The 23,052-nt window shown below is 40.2% G+C and overlaps 1 protein-coding gene across 6 annotated transcripts in view; it reads left to right on the forward strand.

Annotated features, from left to right (window-relative positions):
* The window catches only part of CD99L2 (CD99 molecule like 2), a 105,730-nt gene that overhangs the window by 37,929 nt on the left and 44,749 nt on the right, over window positions 1-23,052 (forward strand). For all 6 annotated transcript variants that reach the window (XM_026487525.4, XM_048213283.2, XM_026487524.4 and 3 more), the window contains exon 2: window positions 19,385-19,444. In XM_026487525.4, the coding sequence (XP_026343310.1) occupies window positions 19,385-19,444 (60 nt within the window). The remainder of the gene's footprint in view (window positions 1-19,384; window positions 19,445-23,052) is intronic.

A 23,052-nucleotide genomic window follows, 5' to 3' on the forward strand; every position in this document is an offset into this window, starting at 1 on the left:
TTTACTTAATGTCAAATATAATAATTAAATAGCTAATCTTTGAGAGCTTCTTAGGTGTCAGATAGTTTAATCCCATTCTGTAGAGTGACCACCTTCATCTTCACATCAGCTTAACCGCAGTAGAGTCGGGCGTTCTCTCCATTTCACAGCTGAGGACACAGGTACAGAGCCATCTCTTGCCCGGGGCTTTTCTGCTGGTGAGCGACAGGGCTGGGACCTCAGCGCCCAGGCTTTTTGGCCCAAAGCTGGTCACCAGTACTGATATCCTCACGTGTTGTCTTGGAACAGCCTGAACTGGAGTTGGGCTCCAGTTTTTGATGTGACACCAGCAGCAGCACCCTTAGCAAGGCACTTAGTCGGTTAAGCAGCCGACTCTTGATTTCGGTTCAAGTCCTGATCTCACAGTCGTGAGATCCCCTGCCTCGGGTTCCGTGCTCGGTGGGGAGTCTACTTCTCTCCCTCTGCCCCTTTTCCTGTGCGTGCTCTCGCATGCTCACACTCTCTCTAAAAATAAAATCTTTTTTTTTTTAAAGATTTTATTTATTTATTCGACAGAGAGAGAGACAGCCAGCGAGAGAGGGAACACAAGCAGGGGGAGTGGGAGAGGAAGAAGCAGGCTCATAGCAGAGGAGCCTGATGTGGGGCTCGATCCCATAACGCCGGGATCACGCCCTGAGCTGAAGGCAGACGCTTAACCGCTGTGCCACCCAGGCGCCCCTAAAAATAAAATCTTAAAAAAAAAAAAAGCAGCTGTGGCCCTGCGAGCAGTGTGCCTCTTGTCATAGGGCTAGCCTAAGACTCCAGTTTCCTGCTGCATCATGATGGCACTTGACTTGTTCATGGAGGCTTTGTGTCTGTGATGGCATCCACCTTATTCCTTATTCAGTTGGGTAGGACACCTTCGTTTTACATGTGGGGGACAGGTCACTTCTATGACCTCAAGCGAATGCTCTGGGACCCCTACTCAGTGAGTGACAGAACGGTTACAAGGCATAGTATCTTCTGGCTCCAGGGTCCTTTCTGTTTCTGCTACCAAATGATTAACTGCTGGGGCCTGATAGGGCGTCTGATCTCTGAGGTCTGGGGTGCCCCTTGCAGAGCGGAATGCTGGCCACAGTACCTGCAGACGGCTACTGCAGTGTTTTGAGATGTAATCCACATAACCTAAAATTTGCCATTTTAAAGTCTACATACAGTTCAGTGGTTCTTAGCATACTCACCACCGTCTAACTGTAGAATATTTCCACTAGCCCAAAAAGAAACCCCATACTTATTGGCAGTTAGTCCCCATTCCCCTCCTCCCCGCCCCCAGTCCATTTTTTCTTTGGCTGAGGAGTCCCTTAGCTCTCAGCTCTGACTACTCTGGAAAAGGTTACCCTTACAGGCATTCCAGGCATCTTTGGGATTTCCTCAGAACTGCTGTCATAGACATTTACCTTTCTGTGTGGAAAAGAGGAAGGAGAATGTCCTTTATTTTTTTTTTAAGATTTATTTATTTGAGAGAAAGAAAGCGAGTGGGGGGAGGGGCAAAGGGAGAGAATCTTCAGACAGACTCCCTGCTGAGTACCGAGCCCAAGACGGGGCGGGCGGGGGGGGGGGGGGGGGGGCGCTATACCACGACCCTAAGATCAGACCTGAGCCGAAATCAAGAGTCTGCACGCTTTACTGACTGTGCTACCCAGGTGCCCCCAGAGGCTGTCCTTTAAATCAACAAAGTAACTTAAGCAATTTGTGAAAAAAAATCCTCCTTCTGCCTTTTAAATCAAGCTGCTTGCCATCTACATAGGACACTTGGATGCTTCCTGGAAATTTGTAGACAGACTTTTGGCCAAGGCACCTTGCTTACCAAGGCCCCCTTTACATGTACCTGGAGCCAGGTGTGGCCCGTGAGGGCCTGAAATCCGCCGTCTGGGTTACATATGCTGCAGATGTGTGGGTAGTGGTGGCTGAAATGCTGATCCCTGCCTTCACATCACTATTGTCGTCTCTGGGAGTGCTTTAAATTTATTCATGAAACTAGTGGGAGCTCAGGTGGCAGTAGCTAAATCCATTTAGTAATCAGAATAAGAGGGAAACCATTTTCCTGTTCCCTTGCAATGCTGCAGTGCTTAGCTAACCCAGAAGATATTAATTACTCAGCGTGCTTCGAGGTGTAAAAGCATAAATTTATCAAGACCGATGTGTTCGAATCTAGATTGAGGTGACAAGAGTTAAAATGGTGTAAAAATTCAGGGAAATCAGCGACTAGCATAACTTAGCAGTTTGGATTTGCTCTCACCCTCTAGCACGAGGTGGGAGAGGGCTTCCTTACTTGTTTGTGTTAGGGAGAGAAATTACTTTCACCAGAGACATTTGTAAAACTGACCATGCGTGGCGGTGAGTTTGTCGCATAGATTTCCCGGAAGCAGTTTTCAGGAATGTTCCTGTGGTAGGCAGCAGGGAGGTATGAAGTTGTTCCCTACCCCCCACCTGACCTGCAGGTTTTCCTTTTATGACTCAGCCCCAGCGGCCCCCTGCCGGGGCGGGGGGCGGGGAAACACAGGGCTCTACCAGCAGCCACATCACATGAGGTCTTCATCATATGAAGGTGGAGCATCCTTATTCCATGGCTTGTTTCAGGTTAAATCGGGCTGTGCTGCCCTCCCCACCCCTCCATAAGCAGGCTCAACCTCTCGGGACTGACTTTAGTCTCCTTTCTGAACCCAGGTGATCAAGGGGCTTGTGCCATAGTCCTATTTACTGGGTCATGGTTTGACCCCACAGGTCCAAATCTGATCTTCTCGTGGGTCGTCCCTGCATTTTGGTACCAGCTGCTCGCTGTTGACTGAGTCCGTTTCCTCTTTGATAAGTAGCTCCATTCTTTCGGAGTTGTGGTTTAGATTCGGGTGATGGCCCCCGTGCCAGGCCGTGGGTGTTGTCCTGGCTTTCTCGGACAAACCTAAGTGTAGCACAGCTATTTATGGAAGCTTCATTCAGACAAACAAATGGAAAATCCTAAGATGACGCATCTATGATTTACCAGTCTCAGATGTCCCTTGTGTTCTTAGTCATCCACAGAAAAGGGTCAAGATTTTCTAAAACCTGAAAACCAAAGCAGTTCAGGTATTACTCATTTAGAATTTGTACTGAACCCTTTCAAAAAAAAAATTGAAAGCTGCTTTTGTGTAAAAAGGAAAAAGGTAGAAGAGAACCTATCCTTAGAGAGCAGGGGACAAGTGTGACTGGGCACTAAAGAGGCACCCATTTCCCTGGCTGAGCTGTGACTTTGCGTCTGAAATCTTTGGCAGCCAGGGGTGGAGGCTGCCTCTGCAGTTCTTAATCCAGCAGGGAGCAGACACGTTCCTCTGCAGAGAGGACTTTACTCTCGACGTGAAACCCAAATGGATTTGTCACGAAGTACTAACAGGTCCTCTCTACTGGTAATTCTGTGGGAACAGATCAAAAGTCCTCTCACAGCATCGAGACCAAGTTTGGTTAATCACAGTGAACACACCTTCAGGTGTCAGGCCTGTTTGACATTTGCATGGAGACGACCAAGTCCAAGTCCCTGCTTCAAGCAGCTCGCTGGCTGGAGCAGCACTGTCCAGTGGAACTTTCCATGACATCCAACACAATAGACACCAGCCACATGTGGCTACTGAGAACTTGAAATGTGGCTAGTGTGGCCAAGGAACTGCATTTTAAAGTTTTTATTGAATTTTACTTTAAATTGACACAGCCACATGTGGCTAGCGGTTACCATGTTGACCAGAAGGGACAAATATTGGGGCGCCTGGGTGGCCCAGTCAGTTGAGCGTCCGACTCTTGATTTCGGCTCAGGTCGTGATCTTAGGGCTGTGGGATCGAGCCCTAGTGTTGGGCTACATGCTCAGCCTGGAGTCTGCTTGGGATTCTTTCCCTTTCCCTCTCCCTCTGCCCCTCCCTGCCCCCTAAAAAAAAAGAGAGAGAGAGAAGACAAACATAAACCCCTAACTGGAATGGGTGTGCTTTCAGGATGAACTGAGTGGAACGTGGGAGGACAAGAGGAGGGAGTGATTAATTCATCAAACCCAAATGAAAGGCTACTAGGGGGCGCATCAGGTGGGGCTCTCTCATGGGACGGACATTTCAATCAAGGCACTGGCAGGTGCTGGATCCCAGCCAGTTCTAACAAGGCCTGCTGTGTCTTGTTTTACAGGCCTCATTAAAATGCACCCTTAGCTTTATTTTTTTAAAATATTTTATTTGTTCATTTGAGAGAGAGAGAGCCAGCCAGTGAGAGAGGGAACACAAGCAGGGGGAGTGGGAGAGGAAGAAGCAGGCTCCCAGCGGAAGAGCCTGACATGGAGCTCGACCCCAGAACTCCAGGATCACGCCCTGAGCCGAAGGCAGACGCTTAATGACTGAGCCACCCACGCGCCCCCACCCTTAGCTTTAGACACCAGTCACGGTGGGCCAGGTTGCAGTGGGAGATCAAGTTTGTGTTTCCTTCCCAAATGGATAAAATCTCCTTCAGAACAGACACAAACTGCTAGGGTGTCTGTGGATAGAACCAGCACTTTGCTTATCAAATGGATGTTAAGGGCATGTACAAGTCCATGGGTAACATTTCCAAAATTCTGCTGAATGTGAAAGGACATTTTCAGACAGGTGTTACCAGCTCACTACATGCCTTTCCCATGAAAAGAAATTCTTTGTGGTCCTCTGCAGTGGAATGAGGTAACTTTTCTGTGGAATACTTAAACACTGGCCCCCCAGGTACAGTGATTTGGGGCTTGTAAATTTAACCTGCAATGAATCAGCCACTTCCTAATGTGTGCCTGGTGCCAGAGGGTGAGTCAGTGTCATTAATGTGGAGGGTTCCTGTCTGCCTACACCCAAAGTGAGTTGTTAGAGATTCCATACAAAAGATAGAGATCATGACCCTATTTTAGACCACTTGAGGTATGGTATCTCTCATGAGAATATTTGTTCCCATCTTGATTTGGGCAGTTGTGCTTGATTGTAGACTCTGAACAAGTCTTAATTAGCTCTGGATGTAGGTTGATGCTGAATGGTTTTGTCCACAGATGACTTGTGCAGGATGTTAATTGGAAGAATGAACGTATGCTTGCAATTCTTGGGTGAGAAAGTAGGGCTAGAGTTTTGAAGGAAGACCCAGTAGAATGATTGGCTTATGATTTTGGAGGGGTTGATCCAGAACTTTTAAATTGTCTTCATAAGAGAAATATCTGTAACCTGATTCGAAACAAATCAGAGAAGGCTTTAAATGATGAATAATACAATGCTCCTTCTCCCTGACCCCTATTCTCATCTTTTTAATAGACTTCATTTTTTATAGCAGTTTTAGGTTCACAGCAATATTGAGCAGAGGGTAGTTTTCTCCTATACCTCCTGCCCCCACACATGCACAGGCCTCTTTTTATCAACACCCCCCACCAGAGGTACATTGGTTACAACTGATTAACTTATATTGACATACTGTTATCACGCAAGGTCCCTACTTCAGGGTTCACTCTTGGTATTGTAGATTCTATGGGTTTGTACAAATTTATACTAACGTGTATCCACCATCAGAGTATCCTACAGAATCTTTTCACTGCCCTAAAAGTCCTGTGTTCCACCTATGCATTGCTCTACCCCAACCCCTGGCAACCACTGACCCTTTTATTATCGCCATAGTTTTGTCTTTCCAGGATGTTATGTAGTTGGAATCCTGCAGTTTGTCACTTTCACGATTGGCTTCTTCACTTAGTAATATGCATTAAAGGTTCCTCTGTCTTTTCATGGCTTGATAGCTCATTTCTTTGTTGTTTTTTAGCATGAAAGAATATTCCATTGTCTGGGTATCCCACAGTTTATCTTTACCTACGGAAGGAATCTTGGTTGCTTCCAAGTTTGGGCAATTATGAATAAAGAAATTGTAAACATCTGTGTGCAGATTTTGTGTGGACATAAGTTTTTAACCCATTTGGGTAAATACCAAGGAGTACACTTGCTGGATTGTATGGTATATATGTTTAGTTTTGTTGGAAACCACTAAATTGTCTTCCAAAGTGGCTGTGCCATTTTGCATTCCCACCAGGAATTAATGAGCTCTCCTTTCGGTCCATATCCTTGCCAGCACTTGGAGGTGTCTGCGGTTTGGGCCATTCTCATAGGTGTGTAGTGGTAGCTCATTTTTGTTTTTGTGGGTTTTTTTCCAAGTATAATTAACATACAGTGTTATGTTTCAGGTGTACATTATAATGATTCCACAGTTGTATACATTACTCACTGCTCATCCCCATAAGTGCACTCTTCATCCCCTGCACCTGTTTCTCCCATTCCCCCCACCCCCTTCTTGTCTGGAAACCACCAGTTCTCTATAGTTAAGAGTCTGGGGTTTTTTGTTTGTGTCTTTTCTTTGTTCATTTGTTTCTTCTTAAATTCCACATATAAGTGAAATCATATGGTATTTATTGCTCTCTGACTGACTTATTTCGCTTAGCAGTATACCCTCTGGGTCCATCCGTGTTGTTGCAAATGGCAAGAGCTCATTCTTTTTGATGGCTCAGTAATATTGCATTCTACTCTGTCAATTTGACTAGTCTAAATATCCTTTATAAGTGGGATCATTCAGTATTTGTCTTCTTTTTTTTTAAAAGATTTTATTTATTTATTTGACAGAGAGACACAGCAAGAGAGGGAACACAAGCAGGGGGAGTGGGAGAGGAAGAAGCAGCCTTCCCAGCGGAACAGGGAGCCCGATGCAGGACTCGATCCCAGGACCCCGGGATCACGCCCTGGGCCGAAGGCAAACGCTTAATGACTGAGCCACCCAGGTGCCCCAGTATTTGTCTTCTTCTGTCTGACTTATTTCACTTAGCATGATGCCCTCAAGGTCCATCTTTGTGTGTGTGTGTGTGTCTATCTGTCTGTCTGTCTTTATCCATTTATCCATCAGTGGACACTTAGGTAGTTTCCCTGTTTGGTGATTGTGAATAATGCTGCAGTGAATGTGGGGGTGCAGAGATGTCTTTGAGAGAGTGATTTCATTTCGTTTGGATGGGTACCCAGAAGTGGGATTGCTGAATCGTGGTAGTTCTAGTAGTTCATTTGTTGTGTACCCTCCATACTGTTTTCTGTAGTGGCTGCACCAATTTACTTTCCTCCTAACAGTACATAAGGGTGCACTTTTCTTCACATTCTTGTTTACACTTACCTCGTCTTCTTGATACTAGCCATTCTAACAGGTGGGGGGTGATCTCTCACTGCAGTTTTGATTTCCATTTCTCTGATGATCAGTGATATTGAGCGTGTTGGCCATCTGGATGCCTTCTTTGGAAAAGTTTCTATTCAGAACCACATAAGTGGGCCTAGATCCTAGGTCTGCTGGGGATGATGAGACACCAGGGGCAGCTGGGGTGTGGCCCATTTTTTAATCAGGTTAAGTTTTAAGCATTCTTTGTTTGTTTGGAATAATGGCTCTTTATCAGATGTGTCCTTGGTAAATATTTTCTCCCAGTCTGTGGCTTGTCTATTCAGTCTCTCGATAGTGTTTTTCAGAGCAGAAGTTTTTAATTTTAATGAAGTCCAGCTTATCAAGTTTTTCCATGGATCATGCTTTTGGTGTTACATCTAAAAAATCATTGCTAGGCTGGTGATGGGTATTAAGGAGGGCACGTATTGCATGGTGCACTGGGTGTTATATGCAAGTAATGAATCATGGGAACTTTACATCAAAAACTAGGGATGTACTCTGTGGTGACTAACATAATATAATAAAAAAACATTAAAAAATAAATAAATAAAAATCATTGCCAAACTCAAGTTATCTAGGTTTTCTCCTATGTTGCTTCTAGGAGATTTATCATTTTGTGTTTTATATTTAAGTCTGTGATCCATTTCGAGATAATGTTTGTGAAGAATGTAAAGTCTAAGTCTAGTTTCACTTTTTTGTTTGTTTTTGCAGGTGGCTGTCCAATTGTTCCAGCTCTGTTTGTTGAAGAGACTGTATTTTCTCCATTGTGTTGCTTTCTCTCCTTTGTAAAAGATCAGTTGACTATATATGGGTCTATTTCTGGGCTCTCTATTCTGTTCCATTGATCTGTTTGTCTCTCTTTTGCTAATACCCCACTATCTTGATTACTATAACTTTATAGTAAGTCTTGAAGTTGGATAGTGTCAATCTTCCCACCTAGTTCTTTTCCTTCAATATTTTATTGGCTGTTTTGGGTCTTTGTCCCTTCCACATAAACCTTTCAATCAGTTCTCCATATCTACAGAATAACTTGCTGACTTTTTGATTGTGATTGCATTGAATCTATAAATCAAGTTGGGAAACTGACATGTTGACAGTATTGTCGTCTTATCCATGAACATTGAATATCTCTCCATTTATTTTGTCCTTCTTTGATTCTTTCATAAGTTTCATAGTTTTCTTCATATAGATCTTACGCATATTAGATTTATACCAGGTATTTCTTTTTGGGGGCTGCTAATATAAATGGTGTTGTGTTTTTAATTTCAAATTCCACTCATTCATTGCTGATATATAGGAAAGTGACTAACCTTGTATCCTCCAACCTTACTGTAGTCACTTATTAGTTTCAGGAATGTAAGCGTTTTTTTGGTGAATCCTTTTGGATTATCTACATAGATGATCATTTTCTCTTGAACAAAGACAGTTTTTATTCCTTCCTTCCGAATCAGTGTATCTTTTTTCCTCTTGTCTTGTTGCAGTAGCTAGGACTTCCACTATGATGTTGAAAAGCAGTAGTGAGCAGGGACATCATTACCTTGTTTCTGATCTTCGAAGGAAAGCTTTAATTTCTCACCATCAAGTATGGTGTTACCTGCAGGTTTTTTGCAGATATTCTTTTTCAAGTTGAGAAAGTTCCCTTCTATTCCCAGTTTACTGAGGGTATTCCATTCTTTTAAACAGCTATATAACATTTCATTGTATTGAAGAACTATGTTTTATTTAATTCTTCTTTGATGAACACTTGGTGTGTTTCCATTTCTTTTTGCTATTGTAAACAGTATTGTTGTGAACAACCTTGTACATACCTCTTTGGGCACATGTGCAAGTATTTTTCTGTAACAGGTGCCTAAAAGTGCAATTGCTGGGTTGAGAGATATGCCTATTTAAATAATTTTACTTTTTAAATGTTGAAATAATTACAAACCTATAGGAAACTTGCAAATACAGTATAAGGCACTTCCCTCCACCAAATCACCTGAGAGTAAGTTGCTTACCTGATGCTCCGTCACTCCCCCCGCAACATCTACAATATAACTTGAGGGTGCATTTCCTTCAAACAAGGACATCCTGTTATATATCCTCAGCATAACAATCTAAATCAGGACATTAATGCTGATGTATTACTTCCACCTAATCCTTAGACCCAATTCAAGTGTTACCAGTTGTCACAATAATGTGTAATACAAGGAATTCCCATTTACTGATCACCTGAATTTCCCAGTTTTACCACATTTGCCCTGGTATGTATAGTGTGTCTCAGTATTTTTTCAGAATCATTTCAGACTCAGTCACAAGCATGATGCTCATTACATCTTAATACTGAAGTGTGCATTCCCTAATAACAAGGATACTTTCTTCCCTGAGCACGGAAAAATCCATCATAATCGGGAGTTTGACAGTGATCCAGTATTACCATCTGGTCAATAGACCTCTTTCAAATTTCATTTCGTGTCCCAATAACGCCCTTTATAGGTTCAGGATCCAATCCAGGATCACCTGTTGGATTTAGCTGTCACAATTTCCTTGATCTCTGGGATTACCGTTCAGTGCTGAAAGCTGTTAGCTCATGTTTTGTCCATTTTATAGTGTTGACAGTGGGAAGGCTAATCTGACACCAGTTACTCCATCATGATAGAAGCAAAAGTCTGCTTCAGAATTTTAGAAGCTAGGTTATTAAGTGCTATGACTATTTTCTTGGTGGATTATATGCTTTATAAAATACTGCACTTGGGGCGCCTGGGTGGCTCAGTCGTTAAGTGTCTGCCTTCGGCTCAGGGCGTGTTCCTGGAGTTCTGGGATCGAGCCCCATGTCAGGCTCTTCCGCTGGGAGCCTGCTTCTTCCTCTCCCACTCCTCCTGCTTGTGTTCCCTCTCTCACTGGCTGTCTCTCTCTCTGTCAAATAAATAAATAAAATCTTTAAAAAATTAAAAAAAAATATTGCACTTTTCCTATTTAAATGTTGGGATCTTGAGTTTCACCTTGTCATATTAATATTGCCACATCTGTTTCCTTCCTGTTAACCTTTACCTGGTATATATTTCTCTATTATATTCTATCTTTTCTGTGTGTGATTATTTTGTTTTAGGTATATGTCTTATCAACAGCATATAGTTACCTTTTTATTTCATTTATCTTTTGATTTATCCTCTTTACCCTTATTTTTTAAACTGATATAATTGTACATATTCCTGTGTTAAAGTTCATGTTTTCTGTTTAATACATTTCTTTTTTCTGTTTGGTGACGCTGTAGTTGGATTGATTTGTAGTTGTTGGTGTTGACCTTTTTTTCCTTTTCTTGAATGAGCTGAGGTTCTATATGCTATATATCTCTTCTATATGCTATACATCTCTTAGTTTCTTTTTGCTGTGGGAAATGAATTTTTTAAAAAATTTATTTTTAGAACAGTTTTAGATTTACAATATCAAGCGAGTACAGAAAGTCCTCATATGCTCCACATTCGGTTTCCCCTATTTTTAACATTTTACATTAGTGTGGTACATTTGTCACAATTAATGAACCAATATTGATATACTGTTATTAACTGAAATCCATACTCTATTTGGATTTCCTTTGTTTTTATCTTTTTGTTGTTGTTGTTCCGGGATCCAATCCAGGGTACCAGTGACCTGCCATCATTATATCTCCTTAGGCTCTTCAGGCTGTGCCAATTTCTCAGACTTTTGTTTTTGATGGCCTTGGTTTTGAGGAGTACTGGTCATGTATTTTGTAGGATTGAAATTTGTCTGATGTTTTTCTCATGATTATACTGGGATTATAGGCTTTTGAAAGGAAGACCACACATATATGTGTAGTGGATGCCTCATCCCATCATATCAAGGGTATATACTATCAACATGACCCATCACTGTTGATGTTAACCTTGATCTGATGTAGTGTTTCTTAGATTTCTCCACTGTAAAGTTACTCTCTCCCCCCACCTACCTTCTCATGCTGTAATCTTTGGAAGAAGTCAACACTTATGGAGTGGAGAGTTATGTTTTATCTCCTTGAGCTAGAAATCTCTATATAAATTAATTTGAACTCTTCTGTTTTATCCCTTTTATGTATTTGTTTAATGTATATTTATATCAGCATGGACAGAAGAGTATTTTATCCTTTGGATTATAATTTAATACTATCTTACTGATTAAATTGTTCCAGCTTTAGCCATTGGGAGCTCTTTCAGTTGGCCCTGTGCCTCTTTGACATATACCCATCAATACCAATATTTAAAAAAATACTTCCTGGTGCTAGAAGATGCTTCAAACTCATATATTTCTTGTTCCAGTCCTAGAATCTGCCATTTCTCCAAGGAGTTCTGTTTTTCTTTAATTGGAGAATGGTATTTAGAAACCACGACCTGGGTGACAGGTGTGCTCATTGCTACTGGGGTGTTATTGCTTCTAGGCCCTCTCAGGTGACAGAGCAAAGGTATGTCTGCATACTAGCTCGTGTATATATATACACACACGTCTACAAGTATTTCTATATGTAACCATCCATGTGTATATTAAGCTACACATGATTCATACTGAGGTCTCCAACTCTAATCCATTATCACATGGATTAGAGCCTTTTTTTTTACTTTTTACTTTAATTTAAATTCAATTAATTAACGTATAATGTATTAGTTTCAGAGGTAGAGTTCCATGATTCATCAGTTTTATGTAATACCAGTGTTCATCACATGCCTTCCTTAATGTCCATCACCCAGTTACCCCATCCCCTCACCCCCTTCCCCTCCAGAAACCCTGAGTTTGTTTCCTATGATTAAGAATCTCTTATGATTTCTCTCCCTCTCTGATTTCATCTTGTTTTATTTTTCCCTCTCTTCTCTTATGAACCTTGTTTTGTTTCTTAAATTCCACATATGAGTTCAAGATCATATGATAATTGTCTTTCTCTGCTTGACCTATTTTGCTTAACATAATACCCTCCAGTTTCATCCACGTTGTTCCAAATGGCAAGATCTCGTTTTTTTTGGTGGCTGAATAGTATTCCATTTTGTGTGTGTGTGTGTGTGTGTGTGTGTGCGCACACACACATACATACCATAACTTCTTTATCCATTCATCCATCAATGGCCATCTGGGCTCTTTCCGTAATTTGGCTATTGTGGACATTGCTGCTGTAAACATTAGGGTGCAGGTACCCCTTCGGATTACTACATTTGTATCTTTGGGGTAAATCCCTAGTAGTGCAATTGCTGAGTCATAGGGTAGCTCTATTTTCAACTTCTTGAGGAACCTCTATACTGTTTTCCAGAGTGGCTGGAAAACCAGCTTGCATTCCCACCAATGGTGTTAAGAGTGTTCCCCTTTCTCTGCATCCTTGCCAACATCTGTCATTTCCTGACTTGTTAATTTTAGCCATTATAATGGGTGTGAGGTGGTATCTCATTGTGGTTTTGACTTGTATTTCCCTGATCCCAAGTGATGTGGAGCATTTTTTCATGTGTCTGTTGGCCATTTGTCTGTCTTCCTTAGAGAAATATCTGTTCATGTCTTCTGCTCATTTCTTGATTGGATTATATGTTTTTGGGTGTTGAGTTTGGTAAGTTCTTTATAGATCTCAGATACTAGCCCTTTATCTGATAAGACATTTGCAAATATCTTTTCCTATTCTCTAGGTTGTCTTTTGGTTTTGTCGACTGATTCCTTTGCTGAGCAAAAGCTTTTTATCGTGATGAAGTCCCAATAGTTCATTTTTCCTTTGTTTCCCTTGCCTTTGGAGATGTGTCTAGCAAGAAGTTGCTGTGGCTGAGGTTGCAGAGGTTGCTGCCTCTGTTCTTCTCTAGGATTTTGATGGATTCCTGTCTCCCATTTAGGTCTTTCATCCATTTTGAGTCTATTTTTGTGAATGGTGTAAGGAAATGGTCCAGTTTCATTCTTTTGCATGCGGCTGTCCAGTTTTCCCAACACCCATTTATTGAAGACACTGTCTTTTTTCCATTGGATATTCTTTCCTGCTCTGTCGAAGATTAGTTGGCCATAGAGTTGAGGGTCCATTTTGGGGTTTTCTGTTCTGTTCCATTGATCTATGTGTCTGTTTTTGTGCCAGTACCATACTGTCTTGATGATTACAGCTTTGTAATAGAGCTTCGAGTCCAGAATTGTGATGCCACCAGCTTTGGTTTTCTTTTTCAACATTTCTTTGGCTATTTAGGGTCTTTTCTGGTTCCATACAAATTTTAGGATTATTTGTTACAGCTCTGTGAAAAAGGTTGGTGGTATTTTGATAGGGATTGCATTGAATGTATACATTACTTTAGGTAGCATAGACATTTTAACAATATTTGTTCTTCCAATCCATGAGCATGGAACGTTTTTCCATTTCTTTGTGTCTTCCTCAATTTCTTTCATGAGTGTTCTATAGTTTTCTGAGTACCTTTGCCTCTTTGGTTAGGTTTATTCCTACGTATTTTATGGGTTTTGGAGCAATTGTAAATGGGATCGACCCCTCAATTTCTCTTTCTTCGGTCTCATTTTTAGTGTACAGGAATGCAACTGATTTCTGTGCATTGATTTTATATCCTGCCACTTTGCTGAATTCCCATATGAGTTCTCGCAATTTTGGGGTGGAGTCTTTTGGGTTTTCCACGTAAAGTATCAGGTCATCTGTGACAAGTGAGAGTTTGACGACTTCTTTGCCAGTTCAGATGCCATTTATTTATTTATTTATTTATTTATTTATTTATTTATTTATTTATGTTTTCTGATTATTGAGGCTCAGACTTCTAGTACTATGTTGAACAGCAGTGGTGAGAGTGGCCATCCCTGCTGTGTTCCTGACCTTATGGGAAAAGCTCTCAGTTTTTCCCCATTGAGAATGATATTAACTGTGCGCTTTTTGTATATGGCTTATATAATCTTGAGGTATGTTCCCTCTATCCCTACACTGTGGAGAATTGTAATCAAGAAAGGATGCTGTACTTTGTCAAATGCTTTTTCTGCATCTATTGAGAGGATCATATGGTTCTTGTCCTTTCATTTATTGCAGTGTATTACATTGATTTGTGGATGTTGTACCATCCTTGTAGCCCAGGAATAAATCCCACTTGGTCGTGGTGAATAATCCTTTTCATGTACTGTTAGATCCTATTGGCTAGTATCTTGGTGAGAATTTTGGCATCCATGTTCATCAGTGATACTGGTCTATAATTCTCCTTTTTGGTGGGGTCTTTGTCTGGTTTTGGGATCAAGGTAATGCTGGCCTCATAGAAAGAGTTTAGAAGTTTTCCTTCCATTCCTATTTTTTGAAACAAGTTTAGAAGAATAGGTATTAATTCTTCTTTAAATGTTTGGTAGGAATCTGCTGGGAAGCCATCCAGCCCTGGACTCTTGTTGGGAGATTTTTAGTACTGCTTCAGTTTCTTTGCTGGTTGTGGGTCTGTTCAGGTTTTCTGTTTCTTCATGTTTCAGTTTTGGTAGTTTGTCTCTAGGAATGCATCCATTTCTTGCAGATTGGCCAATTTGTTGGCATATATTTGCTCATAATGTTTTTATAATTGTTTGTATTTCCTTGGTGTCGGTTGTGATCTCTCCTCTTTCATTCATGATTTTATTTATTTGGGTCCTTTCTCTTTTCCTTTTGTTAAGTCTGGCCAGGGGTTTATTCATTTTATTCTTTCAAAGAACCAGGTCCTAGTTTCGTTGATCTGTTGTTCTGTTCTTTTGGTTTCTCTTTCATTCATTCATTCATTCATTTATTCGTTTATTTAGATTTTATTTATTTATTTATGCATGCATTTAGTCTCTATTTCTCTTCTCCTGCTGGGTGTAGTCTTTATTTGCTGTTTTTTTCCCCAGCTCCTTTAGGTGTAAGGTTAGGTTGTGTATCTGAGACCTTTCTTGTTTATTGAAAAAGGCTTGTATTAGTATATACTTCCCTCTTAGGACCACCTTTGCTGCATCCCAAAGGTTTGAACAGTTGTGTTTTCATTTTCATTTGTTTCCATGAATTTTTAAAATTCTTCTTTAATTTCCTGATTGGCCCATTCTTTAGTAGGATGCCTCCATGTATTTGAGTTCTTCCCAACTTTCCTCTTAGATTGAGTTCCAGTTTCAAAGCATTGTGGTCTGAAAATATACAGCGAATGATCCCAATCTTTTGGTACCAGTTGAGACCTGATTTGTGACCCAGTATGTCATCTATTCTGGAGAATGTTCCATGTGCACTTGAGAAGAATGTGTATTCTGTTGCCTTAGAATGGAATGTTCTGTATTGATCTGTGATGTCCGTCTGGTCCAGTGTGTCATTCAAAGCCCTGTTTCCTTGTTGATCTTCTGCTTAGATGAGCTGTCTATTGCTGTGAGTGGGGTATTGAAGTTACTATTAATGTATTACTACCAATATTATTTTTTATTTTGGTTATTGGTTTATGTAGTTGGCTGCTCCCATGTTAGGGTCATAAATATTTACAATTGTTAGATCTACTTGTTGGATAGACCCTTTAATTATGATATGGTGTCTTTCCTCATCTCTTATTACAGTCTTTGGTTTAAAGTCTAATCTGTCTGATTTAAGGATTACCATCCCAGCTTTCTTTTGATGTCCATTAGTATGATAAAAGTTTTCTACCTCAGTTTCAATCTAGAGGTGTCTTTAGGTCTAAAATGAGCCTCTGGTAGACAGCATATGGATGAGTCTTGCTTTTTTATTCAGTCTCATCCCCTGTGTCTTTTGATTGGGGCATTTAGCCTGTTTACAATCAGAGTAAATATTGAAAGATATGAATTTAGTACCATAGTATTACCTCTAAAATTGCTGTTTCTGTATATTATCTCTGTTCCTTTCTGGTCTGTGTTGCTTTTAGGCTCTTTATTTGCTTAAAGGATCACTTTTAATAGTTCTTGCAGGGCTGGTTTAGTGATCACAAATTCTTTTAGTTTCTGTTTTTCATGGAAGCTTTTTATCTCTCCTTCTATTTTGAGCGACAGCCTTGCTGGGTAAAGTATTCTTGGCTGCATATTTTTCTCATTTAGCACCCTGAATATATCATGCCAGTCCTTTCTGGCCTGCCAGGTCTCTGTGGAGAAGTCTGCTGCCAGCCTGATGTTTCTACCCTTGTAGGTTATGGACCTCTTATCCCAAGCTGCTGTCAGGATTTTCTCTTTGTCTCTGAGATTTGCAAGTTTCCCTGTTATATGTCGAGGTGTTGACCTATTTTTATTGACTTTGAGGAGCATTTTCTGTGCCTCCTGGACTTGCACGCCTGTTTCCTTCCCAAGATTAGGGAAGTTCTCAGCTATAATTTGCTCCAATATACCTTTTGTACCCTTCTTCTTCTTCTTGGATCCCAGTTATTCTACTATTGTTTTGCTTTTATGGTATCACTTATCTCTTCTCCCCTTGTGATCCAGTAGTCGTTTATCTCTCTTTTCTTCAGCTTCTTTATTCTCCATCATTTGGTCTTCTATATCACTAATTCTCTCTTCTGCCTCATTTATCCTAGCAGTTAGAGCCTCCATTTTTTTTATTGCTTCTCATTAATAGCTGTTTTGATTTTGGCTTGATTAGATTTTAGTTCTTTTATTTCTCCAGAAAGGGATTCTCTAGTGTCTTCCATGCTTTTTTTCAATCCCAGCGAATCTTTATAATCAATATTCTGAACTCTAGTTCTGACATCTTATATCCATACTGATTGGGTCCTTGGCAGTCAGTACTGGTTCTTGCTGTCTTTTTTGAGGTGAGTTTTTATGTCTTGTCATTCTGTCTAGAGAAGAATAGCTGAATGAGAGAACAAAATACTAAAACGACAACAACGACCCCAGAGAAATATACACTAAACAAATCGGGAGTCCTGAAACCGAAAAAAAATAAATAAAAATTAAGAGGAAAAAAAAAAGAAACAGCTGAATAGAACAGATCCATACACACTGGATCCTGTGTTTATTTTAGTTCATTTGTTAGAAAACTAGATCCTAAAATTGCAAAGAAAGAAAAATATATATGTACAAAAATAAAATTACATACAATGAAAGGATAGAATATAACTGTAAAAATGGAAATTAAAAGACAAAAAAAAAAGAACAAACTGACAGGTGAAGAGGACAGAGCAAGAAACTAGATTCTGGGTGTATTTTGGTCTCTTTGTTAGAAGAAACTGCATCCCAAAATTGTAAAGAAAAAAAAATACACACACACAAATATAAAATTAAATACAGTGAAAGGATAGAATGTAATTGTAAAAATGAAAATTAAAAGACTTAAAGAGTTGATAAAATAAGAAATTGGTTGTAAAAGGAATGTGAAAAAAGTTAAAAGACTAAGGAATCATGGGAGGAAAAGAAAATCTGTGAATTCTATGTACTATATTTCCCTAATGCTAGAGTTTTGCATTTCTCTGTGATCACAAACTTGGTCTTAGCTGGACATTCTTGCTGATCTTCTTGGGGATGGCCCTGTTTTTTTGATTTTTCAAGTGTATTTGCCCCAGGCAGAGTTGCAGTGCCTTTGCCAGGGGCCAGGCTAAGTAATCTGCTCAGGGTTGCTGTAGGTGGGTTTTGATCCCTGAAGGCTTTCCATGCAGCTTTAGAGGATGAGAATGACAATAGCGGCCTCCCAATATTCAGCCCTGGAGCGGAAAGCTTGGTTCCCTCACTTTTCAGTGCGCCCTCAGGGAAATGCAGTCAAACACTCCTGTCTCCCTGGTCTCTGTCCGCACTCTGTGCTTGTGTGGCCTGTGACTTAGGGTTTCTGTCTCAGGCACATGACCCCATTTTGAATCTCCAAACCCTGCAGACTCCTCAAGTGTGCTCCCACACTGCTCCTCCCAGGGGAAGAAGGAGAGTCTTGCTGCAGTTCTGCCTCTCCCTGGCCCCTGCTCGGAGAGCAGTGGTCTGACAGTGCCACGGTTTGTGGTATATGGCAACCCTGAGTTGAGAGCCCACTCTTGGGCTCACTGTTTGCTGCCAGCTTCCCCACTCCAATGCCTGGGAACTCTGCCGCATTCAGGCACCCCTAGTCTTCCTGTGACCCTAGGGATCCTGAGACCACACTGTCCCACCTAGGGTTCTGCCCCTGCTTAGCCACCTGCGTGACATCCCTCACCAGAGCAGACTTCTGAAAGTTTTGATTTTGTGCTCCGTTGCTATATCACTTTCCAGTAGCTGGCTTATGGAGGCTCCCTCCCACCACCATGATTTATCTTCCCATATATCGCCTCGGATTCATTTCTCTGCACCCCTTACCTTGCAGGAAGTGGTCAATTATCTATTTGTAGAGTTGCAGCTATTCTTTTCTTAGATCTCCAGTTGAGTTAATAGGTGTTCAGAATGATTTGATAGCTATCTAGCTGAATTCCTGGGGCCAGACGAAACTAAGGTCTCCTACTCCTCCGCCATCTTGGACTCCTCGCATTCTAGCTTTCTCTTATTGATAATCTCCCTCTCCAGCAGTGAGCAGCCTGGCTTCTACAACTCATCACCCATTTACCTATTTGTTCAGTTCCAGTATGCATGCATAGTAGTTTGAGAATTGATAATATATATACCCCTGTGGGAAACTGTGCCCATCTAGGGGAAATGATAGCTGTCAAGTTCAAAAGCAAGCAGAGTTGGGCATATGGGTCCACCTCTGAGAATAGATTCTCTTGTGAAAAGCTTTTCCCTAGAGCCTTTTAAGTGATGTGTAATCAGAGCTGCTTGTCTAGATATGGATACTAGGGTCAAAGGGGAAGGTACCCTGGATTGACACAGTGCAGTGCGGCATTTATGAGATGTGGAGTGGAATGTAAGAACCTGGCTCGTTATCAGTGGAGCTTTGGACTCAAATATTCTTTGTTGCAAAAGTCATACATACTGTGGAAAAGGCTTTTTTGTAAGATTGTACTTAGTGTTCTGTACAGTTGAGTCTTCAGCCTTCTAGCGGACTGAAGACTGTGATCAGTAACCTTGGTGAGATTAAATCCTGCATGATCTCAAGAACCTTAATTATATCTGCAAAGACCATTTTTCTATTTTGTTTTTTGGTGGAGATAAGTTGTTTGTAGAAGGATATCAACTCGTGTCTTTGGATGGCTTCTACCAATTTCCTTTTGTGGTGTGAACCTTCGTGACACCCTCTAACAGGAAACAACCATTACAAGAAACTATTTCATTACGATTTTGTTTTATGCAAAAATAATTAAATTAAAAAAATCTTTTTTAAATCTTTAGGATCTGGGGACTCTGATTTACGTCTGGAGGATGCATTGAAAGAAACTTCCTCAGTGAAGCGTGAGTAGTAAATCAAGCTATTGAAAACAACCAGTAGTGATTAATATGCACCACCCACTAGCATACACACTCAAGGAAAACATTTTCTTATCTGTATTGATCAGATAAAATATGGGTGTCATAAATTGCATTATTTAAAAGAAAATCTGAGTATTTAACATCATTTGTTTCCTTTGTGAAGAATTTCACACAATGTACAATAGCTGATACAGCATTTTCTCCAGCAGCGGCCTCAGAAGACTGCCTTTTCCTAATTCAGAAAAAGGTACTTTGAAGTGAATAAGAGATTTGTTTCTCCTACATTTTTTTATAATGGCTTTTCTTAAAATGGTGTCTACATGTAATCTCTCAAATACTAAGTTTTGTCATCAGTTTCTCTTTACATTTTTTTGAAAACAAATTAAACCATTTTTTTTAAGTGTGAATGTTAGAAAGTAAAGCCGAGATTTTGCATGACCCCTCCCCATTGTACTAATGTCACTCCTATCCCAGGAGGGAACCGCTGAAGTCTGTTTGGGATATGCTGGTCCCAGATGATTTTCTATGCTGTTATGTACATCTGTACACATAGTTCGGTGTTTTTGTTTTATATGACTTGTAAGCCTTTTTAATTTAGTTATGTGTGTATTACTGTACAACCTTTTTTTAAATTATGTATTGAAGACCTGAATGAATGTATCTATCTGTGCTAATTTCCTAGGGCTACTGTAACAAAGTATCATAAACTGGCAGGCTCAAACCCACAAAAGGTATTCTCTCACAGTTCTGGAGGCCAGAGGTCCAAAATGAAGGTGTCGGCAGGACCACGCTCCCTTTGAAGGCTCGAGCGCAGAAAGCTTCCGTACCGAGCCCATCTGTGGCAGCTTGCAGCTGCCTCATTCCAGTCTCTGCCTCCATCTTTACAGAGCCTTCTCCTTTGTGTGGTGTCCTCTTCTGTCTCTTATAGGGGTTCTTTTTATTGGATTTAGAACCCACCTGGATAATCCTGCATGATCTCATCTCAGTATCCTTAATTACATCTGCAAGACCATGTTTCCAAATAGGGTCTTGTTTATGGAATCTGGGAGCTAGGACTCCACTATATATTTTGTGGGCCACCATGGAACGTACTACATCATCTCTGTATCCACATCTTTATATCTGTATTTCAGATGTAAACTTGGGCTTCAGGGAGCTGGCACTCCAGTAGTTGGCTTTGGCCATGGCCAGTGCTGCCATTTCCTTACTGGTAGATGTGTGATTTGCTCTCATTTTTCATAATTACAAATAGGGTTTCAGTGAACATTCTTGTCCCTATCCTTTGTGTACAAGCTCAGTGGAACTACCAGGCCGAAGGGTATACATATTTTATATTTTAATAGATTCTGCCAAATTGTTTCTAAAATGAATGTACCATTATATATTCACTGAATACTGTTGCATTCCTTTTCTCCCAGATCTGTACATCACCATTTTATTAATCAAAGGTGTTTTAACAATACGATGGACAAAATACCTTATTGCTTATTCTGCATTTTCCTCATTATAGTGAGATGGAGCATCATTTCATATATTTATTGGCCATTTGTAGTTTCCATTTTTCTGCTGTTTTGCTTGTCTTTTTCTTCGTGGGTGAGTCACCTGATTTCTCTGTGCCTGTGTTTCCTCGTGTGTTACATGAGGTTAATAATAAGCCCTACCTCCTAGAATTATTGTAAGGATTAAATGAGATGACCCTTGTGAAGCGCTCAGCACAGGACTGGTACAAGTTCAGTACTCAGTAAGTGTCAGTCATTATTATTGATCCTTGATTTGACTGTGGCTGAGTCTCTGGTGTAAGTCAAACATACATGAGGAATGCATGCCTACTTTAATTGATCAACAGACTGAAAGCAATTCCTGTCAAAATCCCAGCTAGAATTTTTGCAGAAACAGACAAGCTGATCCTAAAATGCATATGAAATTCAGGGGATCCCAAATTGCCAAAACAGTCTTGGAACACCTGGGTGGCTAAGTAGATTAAGCATCCAACTCCTAATTTCAATTCAGGTCCTGATCTCAAGGTCCTGGGATTGAGCCCTGTGTTGGGCTCCACACTCAATGCGGAGTCTGCTTCAGATTCTCTCCCTTTGCCCCTCCCCCTCAAATAAATAAATTTAATTTTTTTTAAAAGAAAAGCTTTATAGGGCAAAAGCAGAAGTGTGCTCCTCTCTGAGATGATTATACACATGGCAAAAGGAAGAGATGGAGGGAAAAGGGGTGAAGATGGAAGGAGAGGGTGGAGGAAGGGATGGAGGGAGAGAGGAACAAAGTTTTGAAACCGATGTACTTTCTAAGTTGATTCATCTATTCTGGGTATTTCATATAAATACTGTCATATAATATGTGACCTTTTGTCTTTCATTTAGCAGAATGTTTGGAGGCACACCCACCTTATAGCCTGCATATCAGTGCTTCATTCTTTTTATGACTAATATTCCATTGATGCTATTATAATGGAATAACTTTATTTTCCTTTTTCAGATTGATTATTGCTAATATATAGAAATACAATTGATTTTTGTATATTGATCTTGTATCCTGCAGCTTTGCTGGACTTACTATCTCTAAGAAGGTCTGGATTGTTAGTGTTGTGTTTTCTATATGTAAGGTCATGTCGTCTTTGACTAGAGATCGTTTTACTTCCTTCTTCACAGTCTAGATGATTTTTTTTCTTGCCTAATTGCCCTGTACAGTATTGAATAGAAGTGGTGAGAGTAGACATCCTTGTCTTGTTGATGATCTTAGGAGAAAAGCTTTCAGTCTTTCATCCTTAAATATGATGTTTACTGTGGATTTTTCATAGATACCCTTCATCAGGTTGAGGAAATATTCCTAGATAAACAGTATTTTTTTTCTTAGCATGAAATGATTTTGGCTTTTGTCAAATGCATTTCTGCATCTATTGAGATCAAGTATTTTATTTCCCTTTGTTGTATTAGTTTTGGATATTAAAGTGATTGATTTTCTTATATTAAGCTACCCTTGCATTCCTGGAATAAATCTTACTTGGCCATGTTTTATAATCTTAATATGCTGCTGAATTTGGTTTTCTAGTTTTTTGTTGAGGATTTTGCATCTGTACCCATAAGGGTTAGAGGTCTGTGGTGGATTTGTTATCTAGTTATCTTGTGGTGGCTTTGGAATAAGGTACTACTGGCTTCATAGAATGAGTTAGGAAGTATTCCCACCTCTATTTCTTTGGAACAGTTTAAGAATTGACTTTTATTGATTGATCTTTTTTTTTTAAATTCAGTTAGCCAAGGTATAGTACATTATTGGTTTTTGATATAATATTCAGTGATTCATCAGTTCAGCATAAACACCCAGTGCTCATTACATCACGTGCCCTCCTTAATGACTTGATTTTTCTTTAAATATTTGGTAGAAATCACCAATGAGGACTTCTGGTCCTGGGATTTTCTTTGTGGGAAATGTTTAAATCCCTGATTCACTGTCTTTACTTGTGGGTCTAGTCTTGTCTGTTTCATCTAGGTTATCTAATTTATTGTAATACAGTTCATAGTGTTCCTTAATTCTTTTTATTTCTGTACAGTTGGTAGTAATGTCCTTTCTTTCATTCTTGAATT

Source organism: Ursus arctos, chromosome X (assembly GCF_023065955.2).
Source record: "Ursus arctos isolate Adak ecotype North America chromosome X, UrsArc2.0, whole genome shotgun sequence".
NCBI classification, from domain to species: Eukaryota; Metazoa; Chordata; class Mammalia; order Carnivora; family Ursidae; genus Ursus; species Ursus arctos.